The 14297-nt window shown below is 38.7% G+C and overlaps 1 protein-coding gene across 1 annotated transcript; it reads left to right on the forward strand.

The window, feature by feature from the left end:
* The first annotated feature begins 10899 nt into the window (after window positions 1-10899).
* LOC116201423 (myb-related protein 305-like) lies at window positions 10900-12234 on the forward strand. Its single transcript, XM_031532665.1, has 3 exons — window positions 10900-11157; window positions 11382-11511; window positions 11604-12234. The coding sequence occupies exons 1-3, from the start codon at window positions 11016-11018 to the stop codon at window positions 12091-12093; spliced, it is 762 nt and encodes a 253-aa protein (XP_031388525.1). The 5' UTR covers window positions 10900-11015; the 3' UTR covers window positions 12094-12234.
* Window positions 12235-14297: the final 2063 nt, after the last annotated feature.

Consider the following 14297-nt stretch of genomic DNA (forward strand, 5'->3'; position numbering starts at 1 on the left):
TAGATTTTACCTAAAAAAAAATATATATCGTTATCAACTTGCCTTCCGCTTACCGGCCTTTACAAAGAGTGCGCTCTTTTGCATTGGTTGATGTGAGAGGCAAATCTTATATGCAACTTCCTATAATAAAAGTTGATTACATCACATACAAATCCTAGAGCTCGCTATGATCACAATTCGTACATGTTATCCGGGATATGTATCATGTTGATTATTAGTTATTAGTTAAGACTTTGGCTATTGCGCTGAAAATTGATGCCAAACTGAAAACATCAATTTTCCAAAAAAGAGAAGAAAAATCGTTGAAAAATAAATATGTTTGGCAGGTTTCACTTATTAGTTAAGAAATTGTGGGCTGCTAAACCTTAAAACTATAATCATAGATTTAGCTAAGGCAAAGTACGCGCCTTTGAGCATGACCTAGGGAGTACTCTAGCATAAGTTAACTATAAAATCCCATCCATATTTGCACTCTAACCTCACACCAATCAACAAAGTTTCTGATAAATATCATATCACAGCAAATCCTCATGGAAGGAACACACAAGATAGCCGGATTTGTGCTCAATGCAGCACTTCTGCTTTTGTTCATTGGGCTCGTGACGAGGACTGAGGCTGCTGCGGTAATACTTGGTGGTAATTGCGGTAGTGTGAGAACCAACATCAGTGCGTGCAGTAACTTGCTGGGCATCAATCTTCAGATCGGCTCCCCCTCCCGTGAGTGCTGTGTTGGCCTCCAGAACATAGCCCAAGCCGCGGTCAACCTCGAGAACGCCACCACTTGCCTTTGCATCAGGACCATCCCGCAGTTACTTCTCGTGTTGCCCGGACTTTCACTAAGGTATAATGGCCAGATCCTAAACTTGGCTTATGACCTATGCCGTTACATTCTCGGGATCAACGGCACTGCTACTGCCGGACTTCCTCTGCAGTGCTTTACTTGACTTTGATGAATTAAGATCATAAAAGAAATTAAACACAAATTATAATGTCGTACGTAGTGCGATTACGCACTCACTATATCCTACAAGTAATAGAGTACCCAGGAAGAACAACTCGTACGTGGGTATGTATGCTATGTGCAAGCATCTTGTACTGGATGTAGCAGTTATTATATAGAAAAGTATGTAGCTGCGAAAGTACATTATTACCATGCATCAATAAGACTCGAAAGCCAAGCTTTTTCTCTTTATGTATACAAAATATTTCCTTTTTATTTTGATTGGGATAAGGTTGGTATTTTTAGATAAGTTTTTCCGGTTGCAAATGAGATCGATGAATCCAGTACAATAAAATAAAATTTCTAATAGCTAAAAAAGAGGCACGGTAATCCCACAACGAGAATCAAACTTCATCAAAACTCTGAATATTTTGCAGTTTTTCGATAGTAAGGGAATTAATTTAGAGGGAATAGGGTGGCGAAGAGTATAAGGGCAGGAGAAGAGGATAATAGCAAGAGCACAGAATATCTAACTATAAAAATTCAAGCGCAATGTCTCTTAATTTTGAGTTAAATGTGAGTATCATTGCATTGAACTCTCTTTATGTATCAACTTTATGAACGTGAAGAATATGTTTCTTCTTCTTCTTCCCGATTATGAAGGTTCCATCTGTGATTTGATCCTGATTCCGAAGGTTCCATGTGTGATTTGATCCGTCATGCACGTATAGTTGCAAGGACTTAAGCTGACTCTTGTGGAGGAAAAAATAGCAACGTTCACTTGAGATTCTTGTGTTTTCATTATTTCCTTAAACAATGTGACATAGTGATGCGGCAAAAAACGTGGCAAATCGGTATCTCGAGAAAAACAGGTTCTGACGACCCTGTTTCGAGAAAAACGGCCTCCGAAGCACAACTCACAACGTGAAAAGACGAGATTTAGGCCGAATTCTATCATTTAAGGCCTCAAACGGGCATTTTATGTTATGTGAGCGTTTTTACAATTTTAAGAAAAGTTTATGTCTTTCGTGTAATTTAGGCGTTTTAATTCTTATTTAAGTGATGTAAACCCTAAGGTTAAACAGTTGTTGTTTTTTTAATAAAGTTTAGAGTTACCGTGCTCTTTCGCCCATTATCGGATTCGATTCGAGTTGGATATCGATTTCCTAAGTATTCGAAGAATCAATAGGAGATTAAAGGTCGTAATTTCGGTATTCTACGGAATCAACGGATCTGTGATAGGTTTTTCGCGTGGACGCTGTGTCACATAGTCATCCCAGAGGGTTATGTTGACCTTATTGCCACTGTAGTAAAAGTTATATTGAGCAACTATTGCTACAAAGTAAAGTAGAACATATAATATAAATTACGCATAAGTCACCTCAAATTTTGCAGCTCAATGATCATTGAGTTAACCTTCCCTTCATCGGTGGTTCTTTGTTCAATAGGACTCACAGCTACAATTTCTCCAATAATATCTTAGATGGAATACAAAAACAACAAGATGGATCCTATCAATATGATAGTGAATTAACTAAAAGACATACGTAGATATATTATTCAAGTCATTTCCCTGTCAAGACTTCTACACCGCAACGGTTGTGCAACTCCTCAAAGCTTACAAACTCAAACCCTGGTGAGGAATGACTTTGTCGTCATTTTTTAATTATTTTATCAAAATTGTCGAATAAAGATGCAACAACGACAATAGCATACTTATCTTTATTAGGGTTAACCGAGAAATTTTCTCCCGAATGCACTTTGCCCTCACTAAGAACATCCTTAAATATGTGGGCAGTTTTTCTTTCTATAGAGGCATGGATGCAGTTGCTCTGTTTAAATTTGGAAAAAAAACAAAGAATCATGATCAGAATAATGACTCCGGAATCAGCTATCATATAATTTAAGGGAAAGGGTTCAAGACCTTTCTCATCAATGAGAACCGTAGATGTGCTGATTAATTATTTGTTTCTATTATTATATCGGTAGGCTTACACGCTTCCTTACATCACCAAGGCTGACGCAACTAGATGTTCGTCTATTGATTTTTAAGATATAGCTAATTAACGTTCTAAACCTGCACATGTTCTGCCCCTTAGGCCTTCCCCCTTTCTGAAAAATCATCAATTTATTTAATGACTAGATTAAGTTAGTCCAGTGCAGTTAGTGATCGGTTCATTTATAATCTAATGAGATAACTACTAAATAAGGCCAAAATATTTGGCACTTTGGTCCGATGAGATAATAACATTTAATTTTGAGTATATAAGGTCGTAATGTTTTTTAAAGTGTTTGAATAAGCCCTTTTGCACGTTTAATTTTTTATTTTATTTCAAAAAATAAAACTTATAATCTGAAATTTACAAAAAGCAAACAACTTTAGAAAAAGAAAGGCAAAAAAAATAAAAACAAAAGGAAACTAGAGTTAAGAGATTGAGTGGCTGAATGTTGTCGCGGGCGACCGCCTCAACACTCGGCCAGGATCGCTAGGACCCATAAAGGGAGTGGTGGCCATTCTGATGATAGCCCACAACCCCAAATCGAGATCCCAGAGATCGACCTATGGATCTCTATTTTGAGTATTGTGTGTTGAACCCCTATCTATGGTCGACGGTGACCTTTCAGTCCATCGGCGACCCTAAACAAGCGGCAGTGGCAGCTAGCAGCAACACCCAGCTCGAATCTCTGGTATCTCAACTTGGGTGGGTGGAGGTCATGGTGGGCGCGCTACCCCTAACAGGAATGCGCCCACCCCCAGTACCCAAATAAAATTTGATATGTTTTAATTTTTTTTATAATTTTTAGAATGTAGGTTTTAATTTGTGAAATTTTTAAAAAGTCAAAAGGCCTTATAAACATTTTAACAAACATTTTGGCCTCAAGAGAAAAAAATATCGAATATTTTGCAAACTTAGAAGTATGATTATTCCTAATACATATATAATGTCATAAATCATATTATATTTTTTAAAAAAAATCAATCGATGAATTGGTTTTCAGTTATTACATACAAATTTTAAGTGGCTAAAGGTGACAACTACATTTTAATAACTTCTCATCTTTCTAAATTTTTTGAGTTTTTTTTATATTAATCTAAGTCAAATTATGACATCCGTTGTTATATTATAAATTTAAATAATATTTAAAAAAAAAATTGTTAATGATCTTACTTACAGCGCAGTGCACGAGTATGTGCCTACTTTTCCATTAGCAGTGGCATTTTAGTTACTCTTTCGTCTTCAATCAGATCATTTAAGCTAATTTCTTTTCCATGTTCTTTGAACTTTGTCCGACGTTAATTACTATTATTCTCTTCTGGCACCTTTACCCCATGTTCGGGAGGAAGAGAAGTGAATAGAGAGGGACGACGATCGATGAAGGTAATGTTGGAAATTATAGATTGCAAATTCATTGGATTTTATTAATGGGTCACTTAGTGTGATTCATGAGTACTTGGACGAATTCAGGTTACGAAGTAAAGGTTCATTCATTCAATGGATACATTCGAGTGCAAGACAAGTAATGTCTATGGAAGTGTCTACATTAACTAAGTGTTCATGTAAGATCATTAATTGCTTATCCATGGGTGATGTTCCATCTAAGAGTTACGTCCAATACGAAGGGTTCTGACTCTTTGATAGTGTCCATTGAGTGCATATAAATAGAGACGTTATAGTGCTTAAATTATATTAAGAAAATTCCAGAAATCAGAGTGAGAGTTGAGGAATTTCTCGATTTTGCTAGTTGAAGGAATTCATAAGGCTTCCTTGTATCCCGGGAGGACCTTTGCCTTAATCCTCTAGCAACTCTGTGTGGGGGCAAATAGTTCTCTTTGGAAAGCGTCATTCGCGCCTCGAATTCTATCGTGTTAACCCCACATCGCCTCCAGATCGATCGTCTCCACCCATTTCCCCAACAATCAAAGAGAACTATTTTGAGATGGCGACGGAGGCTACCACCGCGTTCAAAGTGATGAACCAAGAGTTCGTGAAACTCGATCAATTTGACGGCACAAACTTCAACCGCTAGAAGGACAAGATATTGATCCTCCTTACCGTCTTAAATGTGGCGTACATTCTGGACCCGAACCTGCAATCCTTGGAGGATCCCGCCCCCGATGCAACCCTCGAGGAAATCGCAAAGATGGCCGAACTCAAGAAGAAGCGCGAGGAAGACAAATTCACATGTCGTGGACACATCCTCAACACTTTGTCCGATCGACTGTACGATCTCTACATGTTGATGCAGTCCCCAATGGAGATATGGAAAGCTCTTAAGGAGAAATACAACACCGAGCGGCAAGGTACCGATAAATTTTTAATGATGAAGTATTTCGAATTCAAAATGCTCGATAGTGTCCCTATCATGGATCAAGTCCATGAACTACAAATCCTTGTAAGCAGGCTTCGTGACCTAAAAGTTATTATTCCGGAATCGCTATAAGTCGGGGCTATCATCTCAAAGTTACCCTCGTCTTGGAACGATTACCGGAAGAAACTCCTGCATATGGCGGAGGACTTCACTATGGAAAAAATACTTAGGCATTTGTGTATTGAAGATGAAACTCGGAAGCGCGATGCGGTGTATCTTCCCCAAGGTTCTAAAGTGAACCATGTGAGTGAGTCCAAGAACTCTCGAAAAGGCAAGCAAAAGGCTACGTCCGAGACCGAAGACACGCAAGACAAGAAGAGAAAGTCTCGCGATTGCTATCATTGCAATAAGAAAGGACACTACATTAAGGATTGTAAACTTCTCAGAAAGGATAAAGATGCCACAACTTCCAAAGCCAATATAGTTGAGGACATGGACTTAGTGGTCATGGTTACGGAAGGAATCGAGAGCTTGGAGATTGGTATGATTATCGAACTCAACATAGCCATGACCAATAAGGCCTATAATTGGTGGCTCGACTCCGAAGCTACTCTCCATGTGTGTAACGACCGACAACAATTCAAGAGCTATGAACCAGTGGCAAACCGTGAGGTGCTTATGGGCAACCATCAATCGGTTAAGGTACTCGGTCAAGGGACGGTAGAACTCAACTTTACATCCGGGAAGAAATTGACCTTAATCAATGTGTTACATGTTCCCGATGTAAGAAAGAATTTATTGTCCGCGAGTCTTTTGTTCAACAAGGGTTTCAAGGTTATATAAGATTCCGATAAGTTAGTCTTGCTTAAGGATGATATGTATTTGGGAAATTGATATTGTAGCGAGGGCATGTTCAAGTTGAGCATTGATATGAATAAAGCTAATTCTTCTACTTATATTGTTAAATCTTATCCTTTGTAGCATGCGCGTTTAGCACATTTTAATTTTAAAACTTTACAATATATGCAAAATAATGGTTACATCAATCTAAGTGATGATAAACTTGTGGATAAATGTGAAATTTGTGTTCAATAAAAAATTACTAAGAAACCGTTTCTTAAAAAGTGTGAAAGAAATGCACAAGTGTTAGATTTGATCCATTCGGATGTTTATGAATTAAATGGAATTCTAACAAGAGGTGGAAAATGATATTTTATCACTTTTATTTATGACTTCTCAAGATTTACTTATGTGTATGTCATGAGGAGTAAAGACGAGGCTTTTGACATGTTTAAACGTTTTAAGAATGAGGTTGAGAATTTGTTTAAGAAGAAAATCAAAGTGTTTCATAGTGATAGAGGTGGTGAATACTTTTCCAATAAATTTGATGTATTTTGTGAGGAACAAGGCGTGGTACATGAGTGTTCCGCGCCGTATACTCCGTAACAAAATGGTTTGGCGGAAAGAAAGAACCGTACCTTAGTGGATATGGTTAACTTGATGTTGTTAAATGCTAAACTTCCATATAACCTATGGGGTGAAGTATTATTGACTGCGTGTCATATCCTTAATAGGATACCATCGAAAAAATTCAAGGTATCTCCATATGAGTTATGGAAGGGTCGGAAGCCAAACTTAGATTATTTCAAAGTGTGGGGGTGTTTGGCTTATTATAGAGTTCCCGACCAACAGAGAACAAAATTAGGACCAAGAGCCATTAAGGTGTATTCATTGGATATGCCCAACATTCTAAGGCTTATCGTGTTATTGACTTGGTGTCAAATACGATAATTGAAACGAGAGATGTTGTATTCATTGAAAGCAAGTTTTCCGACGATTCAGTGGATTCGGAACAAGAATATGAACTAATGATCTCAAGTGATCAAAACAAGAGACGTCTTTGTGACAATAAGGATACGGAGCCGAGGAAAAGTCAAAGTGTGAGAAAAGAAAAGGACTTTGGTCCCGATTTCATTTCCTCGCAATATCTAGCGTATCTCGTTGAGAGAGATAGAGAATCCGTAATTAGGAAGATCCCCATAATGCTTAATGTGGAAGGTGATCCACAAATCTATGGTGAAGTCATGGCTTCTAGGGATGCAGCATTTTGGAAAGAGGCGATCAATGATGAAATGGATTCAATATTGTTCAACAATACTTGGGTCCTAGTTGATCTTCCTCAAGGATCGAAGCATATCGGGTGTAAATGGGTGTTTAAAAGGAAGAATAACCCAACCAGGGGTTCTCCGACTTTTAAGGCTAGATTGGTGGCAAAAGGATTTAGGCAAAATAAAGGCCTAGATTATTTTGACACATATGCACCAGTGGCTAGGATGACTTTCATTCGAGTCCTTATGGCACTTGCATCTATCTATAAGTTACATGTGCATCAAATGGATGTTAAGACTGCCTTTTTGAATGGTGATCTCAAAGATGAAGTCTACATGGAGAAATCGGAAGGCTTTGTGCTTCCCGGGAATGAACAAAAGGTGTGTAAATTGATCAAGTCATTATATGGCTTGAAACAAGCGCCTAAACAGTGGCATGAGAAATTTGACTCGGTTATTTTGTCATATGGTTTTTCGCATAATTGTGCGGATAAGTGTATTTACACTAAATTCACCGATAGGTACGGTGTAATTATTTGTCTCTATGTGGACGATTTGTTGATCTTTGGGACGGATTTGGAAGTGTTCGTGAGACCAAAGAGTATTTAGCTTCGAATTTTAAAATGAAAGATCTCAACGAGGTAGATATAATCCTAAGTATAAATGTGCAAAAGCATGAAAGGGGCTTTGCACTAAGCCAATCTCACTGCATCGAAAAAGTATTAGAGAAGTTCAAACATTGGAATATCAAGAATTCAAACACTCCATTCGATTCGAACTTCAAGTTAAGTGAGAATAATGGCAGGGCTATAGCGCAATTAGAGTATGCTAGCGCGATTGGAAGTATGATGTATGCAATGCATTGCACCAGACTCGATATCGCATTTGTTGTGTGCAAATTGGCGAGATTTACAAGTTGTCCTAGTACCAATCATTGGAAAGGAATTTGTAGGATTCTTGGTTATCTTAGGAAGACCAAAAATTTGAGATTATTCTATGGTGATTATCCCGCGGTACTAGAAGGTTACTCAGATGCAAGTTGGATTACGAGTCTAAGTGACAATAAGTCCACATCGGGATGGATTTTACGATTGGAGGTGGAGCCATTAGTTGGGCCTCCAAGAAACAAACTTGTATCTCACATTCAACCATGGAGGCTGAATTTATAGCATTGGCGGCTGCCGGCAAAGAAGCGGAATGGCTAAGAGATCTCTTGCTAGATATAAAGTTGTGGCCACAACGTAGGTTCGCCATTTCCGTATATTGTGATAGTGAATCCACCATGTCTCGAACGTACAATAAAGTGTATAATGGAAAGTCTAAACATATAAGTTTGAGACATGAGTATGTGAGACAATTGATTAGGGACGGCGTGATAACTGTTACCTATGTTAGGTCAATTGACAATTTAGCGGACCCATTGACGAAAGGTTTGTCAAGGGATTTGGTTAAGAGTACCACCGCTAAGATGGGTTTAAAACCATTCTAATCGCGTGATTGATAATGGGAACCCTACCTCATTCTATCCAAAAGTTAATTTTGAGGTTCAAAGGGTAATAACAAGTTATCGAATGACACTGTGCACTAAGATTAGGATTTAGTGCTTGAGTTTTAGGAGGATGAGTTTTACTCTTAATGGATGGACATTAGTTGTCATGAAATCCACCTATATGGACATGAAGTGGTGCCGCTTCAACGAGAGTTTTCTTTATAGTTTTTTCTCTTGTACATGTTCATGAATTGGGATGAGCACATGGCCATAACGGTGCTAAAGCAAATAAACTCTTACTCGAATACTTTACGATTATGTGTGCGACTTTTCCGGTATTGACTTTAAGAATAATGGTTCAAGCGACTAGCCACCAATCACTTTGTTGATACTTTGAGAGTTTGCACTAAGGAAGGGTTCAATCTGCGGACACCACTTCTTTATGCATGATCGTTGTGTACTTGTATTCTGGAATTAGCAATCTAGTGGGGGATTGTTAGAAATTATAGATTGCAAATTCATTGGATTTTATTAATGGGTCACTTAGTGTGATTCATGAGTACTTGGACGAATTCGGGTTACGAAGTGAAGGTTCATTCATTCAATGGATACATTTGAGTGCAAGACAAGTAATGTATATGGAAGTGTCTACATTAACTAAGTGTTCATGTAAGATCATTAATTGTTTATCCATGGGTGATGTTCCATCTAAGAGTTACGTCAAATACGAAGGATTCTGACTCTTCGATAATGTCCATTGAGTGCATATAAATAGAGACACTATAGTGCTCAAATTATATTAAGAAAATTCCAGAAATCAGAGTGAGAATTAGGGAATTCCTCGATTTTGCTAGTTAAAGGAATTCATAAGGCTTCGTTGTATCCCGAGAGGACTTTTGCCTTAACCCTCTAACAACTTTGTGTGGGGGCAAATAGTTCTATTTGAAAAGCGTCATTCGCACCTCAAATCCTATCGTGTTAACCCCACATCGCTTCCGAATCGATCTTCTCCACCCATTTCCCCAACAGGTAAATGGAGGGATTTATATAGCAACTCTCATATAAATATCCTTCAATCTCCCTTCTCTCCCAAAGACACCCTCAATGTCAACGACGAAAGAGCCATTCGAGACATTGCAAGTATGACTTTGACAACCTGGACTGGAGAAGTCCTTGTGTGGTTCTCGTGTTCCCTAGCTTCATTGGTTGACTTTAGTTGTAGTTATGAACACTATTCCGGGGCTAGCCACAGCCAGGATTGGCAAACAGACAGTGGAAAGGAAACCTGAAGAACTAAGTAAATGAATAAATTTATTAAACTCAAAAAAGAGAAACGGGACGAAACTAATGAGCACTAGTAAATTGTTGATAGCAACATATTTGGTAAATTGTTGATAGCAAAATATTAGGTGAAGTTGTGTTCTCATTTTATCAATTTGACTGAAACTCATTTTAATTATCATGTATGGCTTACACCCTTCCTTACATCACCAATGCTGACGCAACTATATGTTCGTAATAAATGTATAGGATATATATATATATATATATATATAGGACTAATTAAATTAGTAAACCTGCACATGTTCCGCCTCTTAGTCCTTCTCCTTTCTGGCAAATTGTTGAGATTTAGAATCTCACTTGGAAAACTTAATGAGAAATTGAATGAATTTATATGAGATTGGATAGTACAACTTATCAGTTCAAGTTTTTGAGTAGAAATGCGCTTGAATCGCTTATAAGTCCATTGACAATTTTATAGAAATGAACATTTTTTCTAATAACTAGTTTAATTAGCCCTCCTGTTATCAGTTAGCTCATTTTTAATCTAATACAAGTGTCTACATTATATATATATATATATATATATATTTAATGTAATACAAGTATATATAATACCTAATTGCACATGCTTGACCAAAAATTACCTAAAGCTTGGGAACGTAGTGTTCCAGCACTGGGTATACATAAAGTATAGAAGTTTATATAAAATATAATTGCAACAATTACTAACAAAAATATCAGGCATACTTATCCAAAAAAATGATAAAATAAACTTTCGGATGGCGTATAAATATCTTTTTGTTCCTTTCAGAACTAAGGCGATTGAGGACTTCTCAGTAGTCATCAGTTCTCACCCAAAAGGAAACAAATCAAAGGAAGGGCAATGGCAAGTTCTCTTGATTATGATGCTGATAAAGATGTTGGACTGAAGAAAGGGGCATGGAGCGGCGAGGAGGATCAGAAACTCATAGCCTACATCAAGCGATACGGTATCTGGAATTGGAATCACATGGCGAAACCTGCCGGTAGGTCCATTCCTATCCAATACATCAAGTCTGTCATCAATTTACAAAGAACCTCTTCGTCATTGTTTATATATATATATTGAAAGGTCCTATTGACAAAGTCTTTTTTCTGCATTTACCTTTCTTTAATTAGAAACAGCTCATATTGTATGAGTACTATGTGTCCCGGTATTTTCTGTCCGGTGATTTTGTTGTTGCTTTTGTCTCTTTCTTTCTTGTATAAGGTTTGTCGAGATCGGGAAAGAGTTGCAGACTTCGGTGGATGAACTATCTGAGGCCCAATCTCAAGCATGGAAATTTCACCAAAGAAGAGGAAGAAACCATTATCAGACTGCACCGAAAGCTGGGGAACAGGTGAATGCTTCGTTTCTAAATTTAGTACAAATATGTGGGATGCAGTTTTAACAAGTTTGAGTGACGCCGCCATTCTTCATGCTCGTTCATAGATGGGCAGCTATTGCAGCAAAACTTCATGGAAGAACAGACAATGAAATAAAGAACTACTGGAACGCTCGCCTAAAGAAGCATTCTAAATCAGAAGAAGCAGCTGCAGCTCACTCACCGAAGAATTCGAACATAGTGGCAGCCCAAGAGGCCAGTGGCGGCAGCAGCAGCAGCAATAGTACTGCTGCTACTACCGAGCCAGCATCATCAGAAGAATACAATGACCCTGCGGTTCCCCTAGCAAGGCTTTGGTCCAATGACACTGAGACAAGCTCCGGAAACACCACTGAGAGCGTATTCGATCAGGTCGGAAGCCCCCAAGAGCAACATCTGCTAATACCTGTTTCAGAAGGCACGTGCATGACAATGGAAGAGGATTTTCAAGAGACCATGTCTATGATCATAGCGGCGGAAGGATTTTATTCCCCTTATCCTAATTTGCAAGAGTCCCTATCTAGAGAATACCTAATCTATGATTTGTGGGACAATTAATTGACATTTCAATTAAAGAAATAGTAGTAAGTCATTAGTCACACATTGGTTGGCCAGTTTTGGATGGTAGATTTTCAATTTATTCGCCCTAAAATTAAATGCGTGCAAGAATAGTTATCAAGGAGAGCATACTGCTCTTCAGTTGCTGGCGTTCTCTTCCTGTAATTATCAAATCGGAAAAAAATTAACTAAGTCAGTACAAAGTTCAAAGTAAAATAAACTTAGATTAACCAAATTAGTACAGAGTCCATAGTAAAATAAATTAAAATCACTCCTCTGATAGGACATGAACTGAGCAGTGAAGCATGGAAGTAATAGATAAGACCAAGGTTTTCAGAATCGCGATTCTAGGTAGAATCGGTCGAGGGTCGTAGAATCGTGAATCGCGATTCGAATCGTGAATCGTAAAATTCTACCTATAATTAAAAAAATTAAAAAAAAAAGCATATATATATATATGTAGCATACTTTTCTGAGCAAAAAAAATCAATCCTTGTTCATTCAATCAGTTCGGGCTTATCGCACATTATGAACACTTGAGTTGCCATTTCCTTTTGGTAATCTATCAGGCCATTTTTCAGATGATAAACGGAAAATAACCAGAACCTGGTGGTTACTATATATTCAATACGAGAAGTTCCACAGTTCATTCCCTTACCATTTTAGCAGTCATAAAAATGAACGAAGTGCCTCTGCAAGCATCAAACGTTAGAACCGTAAAATATAGCAATCCCAAAACAAAAATAAAAAAATTAAGTAGACTGCAAGGTAAGATATATAGAATTGGGCATGCCTTCTAGTGAAGAGTTACAACATTCTGAATGACTTTTGAGTACTCGTAAGCGAGCGCTGATGCCATGATAATGAGGTCCATGAGAATCCGATTACCCAATTCTCCTTTCGCAATCTTCCCCAGAGATACTAAATCAGTGCACTCTTCCATTGGGTTCATTCAAATCAGTCCTGGACGCTGGGCGATCGAAGGCAATGGGCAGACTCTGGAATCTGGACCAAGCAACCGAACCGAGAGATCGGCTTGGACGGAAGTCGAGGCATAGTCAGCTTGGATCATATCCTGGACGCTAGGCGGTTTGAGGTCGAGGCACAGTCAGCTTGGACGGAAGTCGGTTGAAGCTCAGAACACCTTGGGCGGAAGTCGTAACTACGGACTCACGCTTGTCGGAGACTTGGGCGGTTGAAGCTCGGGCCGAGTCAGCTTGGACTGGTCTGGTTGAAGCTTGGAAGTCGGAACAACTTGGGCGGAGCGGAAGTCGAAACTACGGACTCACGAAGCTCGTCGGAGACTCGGAACAACCGAACAAGAAGAAATGGCTGAATCTTCACCTCGGACCGTCGGAGAGTCGGACGAATCGGAGACTGGGTAGTGGGTTAGGGCACAGAATTGTCGGGGACTCGGGGAGAAAGGGTACTGCCGGAGAAGAAAGGGAAAAGGAGGGGGAAAAAAAAAAAAGAATCAGTCGGGCTCAGGGTCAATGGGCTGAGCTTCGGCTCGACTATGGCCTGCCCTTCACCCGAGGGCCGGAATGAGGCCTGGTCTTCGCCTGAGTCTGGGCTGAATCCAGAATCACAGAATCGGCGCGATTCCGCGATTCACAGCTCGATTTACTTTCGATTTTGGATTTTCCGAGTCACCCCCCTGAATCGAAATCATAGGACCCCCTTTGAAGATTCTACGATTCGAATCACGATTCTGAAAACCATGGATAAGACAATTAATTACAATGCACAAATCTCACCGTGAAAGGACTCATCGATTGCACAGAAGAGTATGCACCGATCAACATGAATCTTCTCGACGGACGATTCAATTTCAGAGGAGACGTGGAGTCGTTTTGCTGTTTAGAGATTAGACTTTTTTTTTTTTGGTAACAGGGCTTCTTCTTCCTCTCCTTCTCATCGTTGCTTATATATTCTTGAAAATCACATTACAGTCCTCCATCTGTATGATTTTGGCATGTTAAGTACTTCACTGAACTAATGGAACCCGCATGTGTAAGCCCGCATAACAAATATTGCAGGGCTCATGGGCCAATTTGAGAATACTCACCTCTGGGCCGAGAATATACATTTCAGCTATAAAAATATATAGGAGTATTGATCATTATTAGAGCATTTATTGATTTCAAGTTAGTTTTACATAATGTATAGATAATCGTGAATTTCTCACTCACCAATTTTTTGGT

The sequence above is a fragment of the Punica granatum genome, chromosome 3, assembly GCF_007655135.1.
Source record: "Punica granatum isolate Tunisia-2019 chromosome 3, ASM765513v2, whole genome shotgun sequence".
NCBI lineage: Eukaryota > Viridiplantae > Streptophyta > Magnoliopsida > Myrtales > Lythraceae > Punica > Punica granatum.

What these genes read in the sequence shown, in the direction of transcription:
- LOC116201423 (XM_031532665.1), top strand. Translation starts at nt 11,016, where the DNA reads ATGGCAAGTTCTCTTGATTATGATGCTGATAAAGATGTTGGACTGAAG. An exon ending in TCACATGGCGAAACCTGCCG is followed by an intron (nt 11,158 to 11,381) that starts GTAGGTCCATTC and finishes TTCTTGTATAAG; the next exon opens with GTTTGTCGAGATCGGGAAAG. An exon ending in CACCGAAAGCTGGGGAACAG is followed by an intron (nt 11,512 to 11,603) that starts GTGAATGCTTCG and finishes GCTCGTTCATAG; the next exon opens with ATGGGCAGCTATTGCAGCAA.